Raw genomic sequence first — 15895 nt, 5'->3', positions numbered from 1 at the left:
GACACAGCAGTCTTCCTGGGACGTGGTGGCTTAGCTTCCTGCTTGTCCTGTAGCTTCCGTTGTGGATATAGCCAGCTACAAAGCTGTGTCGTTGTTTGCTTTAGCGTTCCTTCTTCTGCTTTCCTCTGCCTCTTGCCACATTCTTTGAGTCAAAGAGCAATCTCCAGCTCTGTGACAGCTCTAGGTGCTTTCGACCTTTGAGGGTGTCTGATCCTTGGTGCTTCCTTTGATAATAACCGTAGTTATTCCCAATCTCATAGGCTAGCTCCCTTCTCTCCACCGCCTGTGTCTGGAGATGTTTAACTGGTATAATTGGTGAGAGGTGGAAGGGGACTGCTTTGATGAGAAGGTTTTGCCAGTATTTTGTTGTGCTGCAGGAGAAGACCCAGGAGCCCAGAGAGGCGTATGTGCCCCAGCATTTCTGGATTGCCAGGTAGGGTGGGAGTTTCATTCTCTGCCTGTCACCCACGTTTTTCACATACTGTGCAGCAGGTCTCTGTCTCTTGGGAGAGAGTGGGCTCCTGGGGACCTGAACTCCTGCATCTCTGGGAGAACAGTGTTGCCTTCATCCTCACTTCCAAGCAGCGAGGTCCTCCAGCAAGCCTGCTGTGTGGTCTCTAAAACTAGAACCAGAAATCTGCAGTTACTCCTGCCAATGTTGGTGCCCGTGTTAAGGCTCTGTTACTTGGCCCCTTGCACTCGTTATTCATCTGTCACCCCTTAGCCACTGCTGGGGAAATGATTTAGTTTCAGAATAAAACCAGAGGGACATCTCCACCACTTCCCTCCATGTAGGTTTGTTCCACAATGGGGAGACTGTTGACTGACCAAGAGATCCTTGTTCTGAGCATGGGTGGGATGCCGGTAAAAGATAGTGTGTGGAACTACTGCATAAATGCATCTTCTTAACTCTCTTCACTCCCACCTCTGCCTTTGTCAATGCACAGTTGTGAAAGAAATTTGAAGAGCGTGGCAGAGTTGCAGATAGCTCTCCTTGCAGCTGTCCATGCAGCCCTGCTTCTCTTCCAGGGTTACGTGGTGGTTCTGATGGTTACAACAGTACATATGATTTGAGTACCTCTTGTTGGATCCTGGCTCTGCTGTGCTGTCGTGGTGTGCTGGCAGCCAGAGCTCTGAATCCCTTGACTTTTCTGTGGTTACGTTCTCACCCTTACCGTAAGGCTGTCATGTTCATATCCTGTGTTTGCTTGTGTTGTTTAGAGAAAGCAAGACAAAGAACAGCTGTTACGTGAGCAGGCGCTCTCTGGGGTTAATGCTCAAGACTCCAAACTCTTTACCCCTCCGTGCTGTAGGATAGGACAAAACCTGGTTTTCCAGTGCTTTTTAGATAAATATCTAACCCAATTCAACCTGCTGACTCAGCTCCCTCTGAAGAACGGTTATGCTCAGCTCAGACAGGAGGTGTTTTCTGTCGCTTGATTCAAGTGCAGAAATGCTTCTAAGCAACTTGGAAATGGCTGGGTAGATTTTACCAAGCTACCCCGTCAACTCGGCCTCCGGTATGGGAGCAAGTGAAGAAAACTTCAGCCCAGACATCCCAGGGAGGGCCTCAACACTGGGATTTAGCATGAGTACTGGGATTTAGCATGAGTGTGCCTTCACCTTACCTTCCACCTCACCTGCCCATGCAGTGCCTGCCCTCCCAGGGGAGCCTCTGGTGGTGGTGCGCCAGGCTGTCACTCCAGGCAGGGAGAGGACAGGACAGGTAGGAAGGAAGCAAAGGGAGAGAAACCTCCTGTCAGGCAGAATGCTTGCGGCAGAGACTCCCCCCCACTTCCAGCATGCTCTGTGGGCCTCTGATTTTTTAAATTGGGTGGCTGAGGGATGGTGTTGGAGGGTGAAGGGCACTGGCATGTTGGAGATTGCTGCAGCTCACCATCTCCCTCCCCCAGTTGGTGGGAAGCATGGATCTGTTCAGCTGGAGCCTACTTCACTCCCCAGCCTCACCCCAACCCTCTGACAGCCAGCATAATGTTGACAGAGTGATATTGTGCTCAGCTAAAACAAACAGACCTTCCTGTAGGAACAGGAACCTGCAGGCTCCAGCATCCGGGGTCCTCCGGCCAGCTCCTCCCTCCGTCCTGGTGCTGGGGAAAGAAAGGACGTCACGCACCTCATGCTCCTCTGGGAGCCGGGCGCTTTCCTGAGCTCAGCTCTCACGCTGGAATTCGTTGGCATTCATGTCTGTGCTCCAGGACCTGCGCGCTCTCTCCCAGTACCCTGTTGTCCTGGGTTCGGCTAGGACAGGGTTAATTTTCACCAGAATCCAGGAAGGGGCACAGCCGGGTGGGCTGGCCCAACCCCGACCTGGCCAAACAGAGCCGGGTATTCCGCACCATGGGCCGTCATGCGGGGTTCCGGTGGGGGGTGCGGCGCGGCGGGAACTCACGCGCGGCTCGGCAGCGCGCGGCGCCGGTTGTGGAGGGCGGGCTGTGCGGGTTGTGCGGTTCATGTCGTGTGTTCTCCTTATCTGTACCGTTGTTGTTGCTGTTCCCTCTGTTTGCTGTTCTGTTAAACTGCCCTTATCCCGACCCACCAGTTCCTGCCTGTTTCTTTCCAGTCTCCTCCGCACCGCGGCGGGGGGAGGGGCCGCCGCCTGGCGCTTTTGTTACCGGCCGCACCAAACCAAAACACCTGTTGTTCTTGGTATTTCAATATGCTGCTTTCAATGCCTTTCTGCCCACCCAGATGCTTTTCCAGGCGGGGGGGGACCCAGTCTGACTCTGCTGAGCTCTCTCCAGTTCATTTAAGTTGCACAGTTCCGTCTGTGTAATATAGTCACTTGAATGTATCTGTCTTTTCTTTCCTCTCCCTGAGCCAGAAGCCTCAATCTGCCAACAAATGGGATAATTTTTCAGCTGGTGTTTGGCAACCATCATTTTTCTCCCTGCCCAACCAATGCTTTGTTGTAGCAAATGGAAAAGTTAGTGATTTGACTTCTGAATAGGAGGATATGGCTCAAAGGAAACAGGTTCCCTGTAGCATCAGGAGCCCAGCTCTGCAGCAGCACTGGCCAGATTTACTGACTGTTACTGGAATGATTAGTGAAATGATTGTTTGTTGTTAACAGCCCATCTGCAGTGTTTAAACTTCATTGAGGAGCAGAATTTCACAGGCATTATCTGGCTGGAGGACAGCCTCATATGGTCCACAGAGGGGCTGTGAAATCCCAGAGGAAATTAAATACAACGGGGGGGGCCTTCCTGTTATGTGGATCCAACTCTTTTCTCTGATAGAAATCAGCAGCTGGGTTGATGTTCTCTGGGGCATCAGAGTGCCTATTGCTGCTGGCAGACGACATGAGAAAGTGTCTGCCACCAAGGACAGGTGCTGAAGACCGTGGTTTGCTGCCATATTTGCATTTTGTCATCACGGGGATTTCTTGCCTTGTGCTCTCTTGAGCTCGTTGTCACAGTGGGATGATGGTAGGAAGCTGAAGATATGTACCCACAGAGGAAGAGGGAGATGTGAGAATATAGAAGAGTTTGTGGTGTATATAAACAGGCAGAGAAGATGTACAGCACTATGGCCCTTTCTATCTTACTTCAAGGTGTTTTTAACAAACTGATGCAGGCAAGGGATAGGAACTGCTTTTTCCCATCCAAAAAGGGCTATTGCGGAGGTTTGGCTCTCAGAGCAGGGGAAGGCTCTCAGATTCTTCTTGGAGTTGACACTAACACTCTCTCTCCCTTTGCCTTTCCTCAGCATTTCTCAGAGAACCTGGATCACTTCTCCGACAACATGGAGGACTTCTCCAATGACCTCTTCAGCAGTTTCTTTGATGACCCAGTACTGGCTGAGAAGAACCCACTGCTGGACATGGACCTGGATCCGCCCACTCCAGGCATCCAGGCAGAGCACAGCTACTCCCTCAGTGGAGACTCTGCTCCCCAGAGCCCCCTTGTCTCTGTCAAGACTGAAGATAATGCTAACGGTGAGCATGAGACGTGCACGCTGCACAGCTTCGGGCACATCTGTTAGCAGAAGCTCTGGCTGGCTTCCATGTATAAGGACAAACTGGCCATTCCTTGGGATTGCGCATGGCTAATCCAGGGAAGAATCTGATCTGCCGTTGTCAAATACAGCCCACATTTTTTCCTTCAGTTTGTGCTCGGAGAGTCACATTGCTCCTTTGCCGGTCTAACTGTTATTTACGAGGATGATAACTGGTTGTGGTTCAGTGTGCTGCCAGCTTCTGGCAAGCAATAGGGAATGTCTCTTTAGGACCCTGCAGGCCTGGGTGTGGATGCCCTTACATCCAGGTCTGTTTTGGCATCGGGCAGGAGGGTTTTGGCTTGAATATAGGAAGCATGAGTCTCTGGCTGCAACCAGTGCTGGTACATGTGGAAAGCTAAGTGGCTTCTTTACCAGCAGATATTTTAACAGGAGACAGAGAGGAACAGTCATTTCAAAAGCTATTTTTAAAACAATTCATTTCAGGATAATTTATGATGGCTGGATATTTTTAGAGCCGTCCTTGCAGAGAGTCCTGTAATTTGCGGGACTGTGTGGGTGTCCCAACAGCTGATGGACACCAGGCTGCCTGAAAAAGCAGTGGCACAGGCTCAGTATACACAGAAGAAAGCCATTCCTTTGCGCAAAAGTGAGACCCGGGACAGAGGCTTCCCTCTCATGGCCAGGAATGATCCCAGGTCTCTGGTAAAAACGCCAAGGCAGGAGGAGAGGAGCTGGCCTCCACTGCCTCTTTGGTCTCTGCAAAGGGCACTGACATCTGTGCCATGTTCCTTAGGGGCCACTCAGAGAGGTGCTGGGAGAGAGGCTTATGGCAGGCCAAGCAAGCTTTGCCTTAGTATCAAAATAACTTCCCATTTACATTTCTTTTTCCTTAACTTTAACCCCAGTATAGTCTTGGAGGGCACTCAGCCCAAACAGGCAGCTGGGCGACTTACAAAAAACAACCCAGCATGAGCACATAAACACAGCTTTATTTTGTCCCTGCAAATGAATAGGAGGAGATGAGGCTTGGGAATGAGAGAAGCAAAAAGCATGAGTTTGTAGAAAGCAGTGAAAAAAGTCTGCCTGCATGAAGCTACCTCAGGAACTCCTCTCTGAGACACTTGTCGCCAGTTCTGCTCCTCTCCTTTGTCTGGACATGCCCCTGCTTCAGCTGCAGTGTCTCCGAGGCAAGACCAGGACTCTGCTGAATGGAGTGTCACACTGATGCTTGGGCAGAGGCCAGCACAGGGTGTACAGTGCATAACCCAGGAGAGCTTCAGGTGGACCTGGCACTTGCTCTCTGAGAGCGCAGATCAGCTCTATACAGGGAGTAAGGCCTAGTGTTAATGTGGCAGGTATAGGGGTATCTGTGCACTCAGTCCTGCAGTGGGATAATTCAACTCATCTTTCCAGGGCTATCTTGGCTCGTAATTGAATGTGAATCATATTCCACTGTAGCCCTGAGTCAGGTCCAGTATTTGCAACACTGTGCAGTCCTTTTGGCACAGCTCCATCCAGTCTCAGTCCTTTTAGACATTCACTTCAAATTAATTACCCAGGAATGGCTTTTCTTTAACATTAAGCAAGCTCTGCTTGATCTGCAGAGCTCCTCGGGAATGCCCAGGCTCTGTCTAGGCTTGGAGCTGGCTGAGGCTTGCTATTTATCAGCTTTCTCCCAGCTTTTCTGCAGAACTCCAAAACACTTCCAAATCCTGCCCCTTTCCACATGGTTCCCACTAACAGAGGTCAGCTAGGGCAAGCCGCCGGGTGCGTTGTGACCCTGCTTATCAGTGGAGTCTGCTTTCCAGATGGTTTGCGCATACAGACTGGCTGCTTTGGTTCTCAGTACCAGCCCTCAGTTCTGCAGGGCGTGATTCCATGTCAGGCGCCAGGGTTATGCAGAACAGCGGGTGGTGGACCAGCCTCGGGCTAGTGCCCGCACTCCTGTACAGGTCCTGGTTCCTCAGTGCTCTTTGCCTCACTTCCTCAACCCAGGGCAGCTGTGGATATCACTCAGCCATACTTGTTCCCATTATATACTGGGTATCTAGAGCAGAGGATGAGCTTCCTGGCATGCCTCACCCAGCAACATACAGTGATTTCTGCAGTGGGTACAGACTGGCCATACCTCTGAAATGGCCTCTGAGGCAGTAGAAGATAGATGTGTCCAGACAAAATGCCTTCTCCTCAGTTCCTCGTTGACCCTCTGATGGCTTATGTGGTTCTGATCCTGTAACCCAGTTGCTCCCCAGATAGATATCCAAGGGTGGGAAAGAAAGCAGGGCCAGAATGTAGACAGGAAATGGGAGGACAGCGCGTACTTATTTGGGTGTCTGCTCCTTAGACTGTCTGGACTGACAGTACTGGGGGCTGCCCTCTCCCTGAGTGAAGTCTGAACGGGGAGAGCCCTTGGTGGTCCGCTCTCCCTTGTCTAGTAACTTGCCTCAGCAGCAGCCCTCCCAGACAGAGGAGGCCCCACGTCTCTGAGAAAAAGAGAAATGCAGAGCTTTGCAACAGAAAGGGAGGATGAGGAAGATGAGGCTTAAAATCACAGTAAGGGAACTTCTGATTAGCCAGTAGGCAAAACTTTCCCATAGTGGGCATAGTGAAACTGTAGAAGAGCTCCAGTGGGGGAAGCTGTGGACTCTTCATCACTTTGAACGGGGATAAGATCAAGTCAGACAACCATCTGTCAGAACTGACACAGGTTTAGTTGAACTTGCCCAGAGCAGTGGGATAGACTGGAAGACCTCTCAAGGTCCCTCATCTCTGTGACAGGCAGAAGAAGTCAGTCCAAGTTTTCTGGCTGCAAATACTGGTGGCTGTGTAACACCTTGTCTCCTTCCATCAGAACGGGCTTGTCTGCATACCAGGGGTCACTGGGTCTTCACTACCAGCTGTGTGTTTGGTGTCCTTAGCAGGACAGAGAAGTCGCCGTTCAGTCTGTCTGCTCGGCAGCCTCTCCGTTGTCACGGCTGTGCAGTGCACCCCTGCCTGAGACGCTGCCTGACGACGTTGGCCTCGCTGCATTGTGGGAAGCTCTAGCAAGCGATCCAGCAGCACTGAGAGCACCGCACGCAGCTGATACACTCACGGAGCAGCCACAGGAACTCCTGGCTGTGCTTGAAGATGTTCGGTCGCACAGGGAGCTGGAACGCACGAGCCTCTGCTAGACTTATCTAGGCAGCAAAATAAGAGGTGCTAGACCAAAGGCGGGAAGACAACATATTCCACTGGCAAGGGCAACATTGTGTTCACTGACATAACTCTTGCCCAAGCTTTAACACCACTGTGTCCAGGCGGAAGTCAGGGGCAGGATTCTGCCCTGTGCTCTCCTGAAGGCAACAGAGACTGAGTTGAGCAAAGATGATTTTGAGCTACCTTTAAGTTTAGTTCAGATGGTAGCTCCCACATGAACAGCTGCTTGCTTGTACTCTGCTTTGTGCAGGGTTTTCTGGATCTGAGAAGGACCTTTCTCCCCCTCTCCTCTTGGCAGGACATCTCTCAGACTGAGACCTGCACGGCAGAGCTGCTTTGGGCAGCAGACAGCTAGGCAACACCCCTGGGTCTGTGAGTGCTGTATGCAGAGAGCAGTGCAGAGGGGTCAGGGAGTGAGCCTGACTGTGGCCTCATGTTGAGCCATCCGGGGCACTATCTGGTGACACACTTAGCAATAATCTGTCCTTTGTCAAGGCAAATGTGTTTCTGGTTGTCAGATAAAAAGGGGAAGGGATGAGGATTAGGGAGCAAGATGCGGGCTTCAGCCCAGCTAGAAGTAGCTTTTTGGCAGGCTAAAGTGTTTGAAGAGCAATGAGGGGACTAAAACTTCAGAGCAGAGCCCAGGAAGCTTTCCTGCCTAGCAGTTTTTTTTCCCATCTGAGCTACAGCTTATCCACCACTGCCTGAATCCCAGCTCCTGTGATCTCTGCTTCCAGTGACCAGCCAGGCTCACGCCACTGATGTGCACGGGACAGAGCAGGCAAGGGGTGAGGCGAGCATCCCTACACAGCTCCACTGCAGACACTTCCCTTCCCTCACTGCCGCTTCTGTCCGTGCCAGCAATGGCAGCGGGGCATGGCCGTAGGCACCAGTGCCCCTGAGCAGAGCGGCACAGGGTGGAGGAGGGAGCCTCAGAGGTGAGGCTGAGGGGAGCAGCCGTGGGAGCAGCCTCACAACCAGGTGCCACATTGGACTTCCTTCCACGGAAATGAACCTTCCTCCTTGCCTGTTGTGCAACAAAGCTCTGGTACTTGGCACAATGTTGGCAGGAGGCCAAAGCAGCACTGTCAGCCTTTCACTGTCATCGTGCTTGCCCTCTCACCAGCTCTCTAGTGCTGTTCTTGGTGACACACCTGGCAGCTCTGTGATGCTGGCCGTGCTGCCTAAGGAGCAACGGCCCAGCATCCTCCTCTCATTGAGCTCTAAATATAAATAAGCTCCAGAGGATGAGACCGAGACACCATTGAGGGAAGAAACCCCGCAGCTGTCCTCCAGCACTCCGGCTGCACAGTCAGAGCAGAGCAGAGCAGAGACACAATCCCTCTAGCTCTGTCCTGTCTGCTCCCTGCACACTGGGGGTTCATTCCCTTTTGTACTCTGTGTTGTGGGCCTGCACAAGCTTGTGTGGTGACAGCGCTAAACTTGGAAAGGCAGCCTTCCCAGCTGGGGGGAAGCTGTCTGCATGGCTTTTTTTTTTCTTGTCCTGTTCTTGCTGGAGTTTGACTCTCACGTTGTGCATGTTTCAGAGCTGGAGAATGGAGTGTGGTCGCTGGGGCCCAAGCTCTGCTCCATCATGGTGAAACAGGAACAGAACCTGGCTCTAGACCTGCCTGAGTCCCAGCTAGCTGCCAGCTCCATACCAGTGCTGAACCTCAACCCTCTGCAGAGACTGCCAGTCCCCGAGGAGGTGAGCCCATCTAATCATAGAAATCATAGAACCGTAGAATCTTTAAGGTTGGAAAAGACCTCTAAGATCATTACGTCCAACCGTCAACCCAACACCACCATGACTACTAAACCGTGTCCCAAAGTGCCATATCTACACGTTTTTTGAACACCTCCAGGGATGGTGACTCTACCACTTCCCTGGGCAGCCTGTTCCAATGCTTGACCACTCTTTCAGTAAACAATTTTTTCCTAATATCCAATCTAAACTTCCCCTGGCGCAACTTGAAGCCATTTCCTCTCATCCTATCGCTAGTTACTTGGGAGAAGAGACCAACACCTGCCTCACTACAGCCTCCTTTCAGGTAGTTGTAGAGAGCGATAAGGTCTCCCTCAGCCTCCTTTTCTCCAGACTGAACAGCCCCAGCTCCCTCAGCCGCTCCTCGTAAGACTTGTTCTCTAGACCCCTCACCAGCCTCGTTGCCCTTCTCTGGACACGCTCCAGCACGTCAATGACCTTCTTGTACTGAGGGGCCCAAAACTGAACACAGTAGTCGAGGTGCGGCCTCACCAGTGCCAGGATCTAAGATCCGTCAGGAACTCGGGCTCTCACACAGGGGCACTGCTGGTGATGCAGACCCAGCCATGTGACTGCAGGGTCCTGCTGGGTGATTTAGACAGGAGAAGGTGATACAAAGCCCAGATACTTCATTACTTGTCATTCTCCTCTTGAAATGGCAGTCAGAGGAGCGGCACACTTGATGCTAGCTAGAACTGTGTTCTTGATTCCTGCAGTGAAGCTACAAGACAGTTTATCCTTCCAGAGAAAACGATGGAAGGAGGATTTTCTCCAGCACAGGAGGCTTTACAATCTTGGTTAAATACAAGTGTGTTTCCTTGGCACAAAATCCAAAGGCTTTTAAGCTTTCATGTGATGGAGGCCTGTCCCCTCTAATCTGCCAGCATTTCTATAGCCACTCTTGGTTCATTTTCCTTTTTCAGAGAACAGTGTCAATTCATGTGATGCCAGTGACCCCACTACTTGTGAGTATAGGCCCCTGCTCTGCCACTGTCTTTCTCATGGCCTTGGGCTTATCATATGGCCTCTCACTTTGCTCAGCCGCTCACTGGAAATGGAGGTCTCTCTTCAGGTCCTGCTTGCTTTTTCCTATGGAGCAGCGGGAAGTATTATTTCTAAGAAACACGGGGCCAAGTCTTTTGGTCATGTCTAAGTTCTTAAGAAGTCTGTTTGTCTGAAGAAGGCTCACTTATGCCACTGGTACATGGGTGTAAGCTGGGGGTTGAGTTTGGCTGGCCTTGAGTCCAGCCGTGTTGGATGGGAAGGTCTGACCAGTCTCACACAGACTTTGGCTATCTTGTAGCAGCTCAGCAGATAACAGTAGAGCATCTCTGGAGTTCACTTCCTTTTTTCACTCATGCTGAGCATCTTCCCATTTAAACAACCATCCAAAACAAATGGGAACTTCCAGCCAAAACTGTGCACAAACGTCCTCCATTATTTACACAGCTTGAACTTGCTGTGCCCTCAAAGCTCTGCTGTGTGTGCTCAGCAGCCATACCATGGTGCTCTCTCAGCTGTGTTTACAGTCTGGAGAAGTTTGCAATGTGTCTGTTTAGCGTAAAAACTCCCCCAGCCTATATATGGTTGGATGGGGGCTGGTGAGCCAGGGAGCTGAGGGGCAGCATAGCCCAGACGGGAATAAATCTACTCTTTATTTAACTCCCAGTCGCCTCCGATTAGAAACAGCTGCCCCAGTGGCCCTGGTGAAAATCATGTGAGCAGGACAGGAGGTTTGTTCTGTTTCTGTTTCTGTACAACCTCTGTACTCCCATTTCTAATGAAGGCAGATCAAAGAGGGACTTCCCATGGTAATGCAGAGGTTGGTTTAAATTGCACTGTCTGGGTCTAGCAAGGGACGAATTGCCAAGGATGAAAGTCATCTCCCTTCTGGTGGTGCTCAGTACACTGCCTGGCAACATACCCATCTGCCACTGCCTCTTCCTCTGCAAACATGTGTTTACACTCTGTGTGTCCAGCGACACAGACTTCAAGGGGCTTATGGTTGGACTCTGGTTTCTGTTATGTGTGGTGGGAGGCTGCTTTGGGGCAGAGCTGTGAGATAGGGCAGTACAGAGAGCAGGGGAGCAGCAGCTGAGCACAACTGGTGGGAGCCCTCTGGGCAGGGCAGCTGACAGTGCTGAAGAGCTCTTTCTGCTTCTTTTCCACAGACTCCCATAGAAATGACTCCAGCACCTGTAATCAAAGTTGAACCCAAAGAGGAGAACCAGTTTCTAAATGTACCTGCAGGTAAGAAGATAGAATTTGCTGGTTGACTTACATCCCTCTATATTACTCAGATATAGATAATTACTCTACAGGGAGCAAAGACAACACCTGAGAGCAGAGCCATGCATTCAAGGTAGCCCTGAGGCACAGACCAATAGAGTAGTGAGCGCTGCACTGTTCCAGCTCAGATCAATGTCTGGACCAGCAGCCACACACAAAATTGTTCAGACAGGGACTCCCAGGCAAAACAGGCTGCTTCAGAGCTGGAAATGTGAAAGAGTGCCTTTAAAATCCTCAGAGGGACATTAGTGTGATCCAAAAACAACCATCTGAAAGTCAGGAAATTCAGGATCCAGTTTAATTTGAAAGAAACCCAAGCATCTGAAAATCTGCCGATGCACAAATGAAAGCACTATAGGAGCTCCCACTGCCCCAGAGAGACATTCCTTAGGCATATTTCCACCTCCATTAAGGCCCCCAGGGCTCTCCAGTACAAAGTGGGGACAGTTTTCAAGTGCTTGGCAATCAGCTGAGTGACCAGAGTCACTTTGGATCAAGTGTGCTGGCAAGTGTGTGAGCCCTGTGGTGCGTTTGGAAGAGCTCGTCTCTTCCTGTACTTGTGAACAGGCTAAGGAGCAAAACATCATGGGCTTTGTACTCCATTTTGGTTGACACCGGAGTACCTTATTGCTTTGTAAATACCTTCAGTGTCTTGGCAAAGCCCCTGCCAGCTCTCTGACTCCTGCAGTTCCTAGTTTAGCACATTTGAGGTCAGCCTCATGTCTGTCTTGGGCAGTGCTCCGTCCAGCCTTGTTCTCAGACCCACCCTGTCTTGTGAGACTCATTATCCTCTCCTTTCAGTCCTGTGTTCTGGCAGTGCCTTTTCCTTGTGCTTGTACCAACAGGCTGACATGAGAGCCATTAACTTGATCTCCTCATTTCTCAGTAGATGACCTGGTGCAGATGCCTCCAACTCCACCCAGCAGCCATGGCAGTGACAGCGATGGATCTCAGAGCCCTCGGTCCCTGCCTCCCTCCAGCCCAGCTCGACCTGCTGCTCGCTCTTCTACTGCCATCTCCTCCTCACCTCTCCTCACAGCACCACATGTAAGCAGGCAGCAGGACGTCACTGGGACACAGGGCTTCTTGGTGCTCAGAGGGGGCTGGAGGCTTTCCAATGCTTGTGTGGGGGATCCTGCCCTTGTTAAAGTCTCCAAGCTGAAATGCTCTGGCAAGGCAATGCGGTGTCCTAGCATAGGGGTGTGGGGAAAGCAGTGCTCACAGGAGTGAGGAGAGGCGCAATGAGTCTTGCACAATGCCTACCAGCAGCTACTTTGGTTTAGCGAGTGCTGTCTTTCACCCCATACTTTGGGAAGTGGCCTATGCACTGGAGGACTTTCTGCAGAGGTTAATGGAAGACAAGGAAATAACGGAGAATTCCCACAACCGGACTGTGTTTTAACCATCGTCCAAAAGTTCTTTAGTGGGGTCCTGCAGTGCAAGGGTCTAGCCAGCCTCACATGAAGGAGGAGATGCCCTTCCAATAAACGAGGAAGGCAGCTGCTAAGCTGTGCCCAGAGGATCAGGTTGAGAGCAGGAAAGAGAACTGCCCTGCACCTATTTGTACTGAGCCCCTAGCTGCTCTGCAAGGCTTTTAGGAAGGTCACTGGGATAGAACTTGCTGACGCTGACGGCTGCTTTCTGTGTGTTTCAGAAGTTACAAGGGACCTCTGGCCCATTGCTCTTGACTGAAGAGGAGAAACGCACCTTGATTGCTGAGGGCTACCCCATTCCTACCAAGCTGCCCCTCAGCAAAGCAGAAGAGAAAGCACTGAAGAGGGTCAGGAGGAAAATCAAGAACAAGGTGACTGTTCACAATAACCATAATCATACAGTTCCCATGATTCCAGAGCACCCTCAGCTGACCAGTGCTCCAGTTACCCTGGCCTCCTCAGCTGCAGTGCAGCTCAGAAGAGGTGGGATTCTGCCTTTGCTGAATTGGCATGAGCCTTCCAACCCACAGAAATGGTGCCATGGGGCATCTCTGCACAAACGCTGTGCACGCAGCTGTATCTGGGGAGTGTGTCTTCCAGCCCAGCACCTGGGAGTGCGTGGCCTGCGGTGGGGTCCACAAGCTAAGGCATCACAGATCAGACAAACTGGCCTGGGCAGGCCTTGCTGTGGGGGCAGGCAAACAAGAGCCATTGCATGGTGCAGGATGGACGATGCACAGAGCTCATTAGCCAGGCAGAGGCTGTGAGACTTTAGAATGTGATTAGAAAGCATCCCATGAGAGAAATGATGAGACCCTGAATTAGTCACTCGGTGACTCAGAGGTGGTCTGGGGCAGAATCTGCCCAGATGGCCACAGCACGTACCCATGTGAGTCAGAGGAGTTCAAAGCAACCCTAAAAATGCTCTCAGCAGCAAGGGGCTCAGGCATACTGCAACAAATGGTTGTGGCCTACAGGCCAAAGAAGGCTGCATACTTACAGCATCCATCCCTCGCAGTTTTGGCCTGGAGATCAGTGGGAATGGCAGATGAGAATGTGACTTTGCCATTTACCTTCAGGGTGCTGTGCGTGCAGGGAACAGACAAGATGAGGGAGCCACGAAGAAGTGTCTGGAGGCTTATGATACTGACTCCTCTCTGATGGTTGTCCCTCTCACAGATCTCTGCTCAGGAGAGTCGCAGAAAGAAGAAAGAATACGTAGAGTGTCTGGAGAAAAAGTAAGTTTTTTCTTCTCCGTCTTACCTTTGAAAAAGGACCCCTGTCCCTGCACAGCGCCCCTTTCTAGTGCTTTTGTTTCTGAATTGCTTGCAAGGCTGGCTGCACAGAAGTTTGGTTTGGGATCCTGCCCCTACTCCTCTCCCTCCTAGAAATCTTCTTGCAGGATAGAGATTGCTCTAGAAACCTTGTGTTTCCAACTGCTTAGTTTGGCTGGTCCCCTGCAGAACACAGGCCATTCTGGCTGCCAGCAAGGTGGGATTTTGGGTGAGAGTCATGTTTCCCCACTAGAAGTTGCTTCTATTTTGTCTGTCCCGTAAGCAGCAGGCCCTCTGAGGGCACTGAACCATGGCTTTTCCCCCTCTCTTCCTATCAGGGTGGACACACAAGCATTTGATAGGAAGAAAAACCTTGCATCACAGTTATTCACCACACTCCCTCTCCTTCCACAGTTCCCTGCACGTGCCTTGTTTTTCTCCTTGCAACCCTGAGGTCCTGTGTGTATGGCAGGCATAAACTGAAGGTGACATCACATGACACTGGCAGGGCAGAAAATTACTCTTGAGGACCCAATCTTGTGGTCCCCTCTGTACTAGCAGCCCCTGACGGGCATTCCCAGGCAAAGAAGAATGCTGGTATCCAGGTGCAAATTTGCATTTCTGTTTAAATACCATCTTCTTCCCCGTGATTAACACCACCTGAGGTCCGCAAAATGGAAAAAAACAGCCCCCAAACCCAACCTTCATTAACTCTTCTGCCCGATGCTGTTTATGTTCTCTAAGCGCGTAGTAATGCTGAACAAAAACAGAGGGCTCCATGCACCTTCCCGTTCCCATGCCCTCCCATGAGCAGCACCTCGGCGCGCAGGCGTATGCCGGGGGGGTCAGAGCACATCACCTCCAGCTAGGGTCCCAGGCTGACACCCAGATCCCCCAGCCGGCCCCGTCCAGGCTGCGGTGCCCGTACGCACTCAGCAGATTGTTCCGCGGGCGTGTGGCTGCGACAGATGCCTTTCGAACGATGCCAGCTTTAAATGCGAACCAAAAGTTGCACTCGGTGATTTTTTTCTTTTTTTACGCAACGATTCTTTGGTCCGCTTGGCTTTCCGTAAGAGCCGGTTTGTCAGAACCTGTGTGGGGCCCACCACCGCCCAGCTCCACGCCATCGCCGCCAGCCCGGTGTGGGCACAGCCAGCCCGGTTCGGCGGGATCCGCGCCCCGGGGCCCGCAGAGCCCGCGGCTCGCTGCTGCCCTCCGCTGCCTGCAGCCGGAGCGGGCCCGGCGCTTGCAGCTGGCCGGTTTTCACGGGCCGGGCGCGCTGCCGGGGCGGGTCCTCTGTCTGAGCGGGACAGGTCGGAGGTTGCTCCCTTTCCATGCTGCTTAGCGGGGTTTGGAAGTGACGGACATGCCTGCGTAACCTGGAGTCTGTCCCGGTTTGACCTGCCCGTAACCAGCCACTACTGGTCTCCCAGCCCTCGGGAAAGCCTGAACTGGGAACCATCGCACCTAACTGTCCACCTGAGATCTCATCCTGGGCTGCCGGGGCTGGCCGCAGCCAGATGGGCGAGGGACATTTGGCTTCAGGACCACACCTTCAGGTGATGGATGGGGCCACTGAGCCTGCGCACCTGGGGAGGGGCAAGGACTACGTGTGCTTCATCTGCCTGGCCCTTGTAACCAGCCGGCTGTGGGTTTTATCCCACAGGGTTGAGACATACACGACAGAAAACAATGAACTCTGGAAAAAAGTGGAGACCTTGGAAAACGCCAACAGGTAAGAGGGGCTAGAGCTGACCCTCTGTGGGTGGGGCGGCGTGGGCAGGAAGGGGAGCCGGGGGAGCACTGGGGCAAGGGGGTGAGAAGAGAAAGGCAGGCTCCCCCAGCTCCTGGCGGGATGGGCGCTGCTCAGCAAGGCCCTGGTTTTTGGCCCGTGGCAGCAGCGAGGCAGCTGGGTTTGGTTAGCGAGCCTGGAATGTTTGTGTTGGGACAGCCAGGCC

The 15895-nt window shown here is 52.1% G+C and overlaps 1 protein-coding gene across 5 annotated transcripts in view; it reads left to right on the top strand.

Annotated features, from left to right (window-relative positions):
- Positions 1-15895, top strand: part of CREB3L1 (cAMP responsive element binding protein 3 like 1) — a 48073-nt gene that overhangs the window by 20857 nt on the left and 11321 nt on the right. For 2 of the 5 annotated variants that reach the window (XM_075426643.1, XM_075426640.1), the window contains exons 2-8: positions 3727-3955; positions 8724-8884; positions 11113-11191; positions 12117-12277; positions 12885-13034; positions 13843-13901; positions 15604-15672. In XM_075426643.1, coding sequence (XP_075282758.1) covers positions 3727-3955; positions 8724-8884; positions 11113-11191; positions 12117-12277; positions 12885-13034; positions 13843-13901; positions 15604-15672 — 908 coding nt within the window. Of the gene's footprint in view, positions 1-2132; positions 2347-2385; positions 2668-3726; positions 3956-8723; positions 8885-11112; positions 11192-12116; positions 12278-12884; positions 13035-13842; positions 13902-15603; positions 15673-15895 lie in introns of those variants that run through there. The other 3 variants (XM_075426644.1, XM_075426645.1, XM_075426642.1) reach the window with 3 other exon arrangements.

The sequence above is a fragment of the Opisthocomus hoazin genome, chromosome 7 (genome assembly GCF_030867145.1).
Source record: "Opisthocomus hoazin isolate bOpiHoa1 chromosome 7, bOpiHoa1.hap1, whole genome shotgun sequence".
In the NCBI taxonomy this organism is placed as follows: domain Eukaryota; kingdom Metazoa; phylum Chordata; class Aves; order Opisthocomiformes; family Opisthocomidae; genus Opisthocomus; species Opisthocomus hoazin.
Note: the sequence above shows the minus strand (reverse complement) of the source record. Positions and strands in the feature narration are given on the sequence as shown.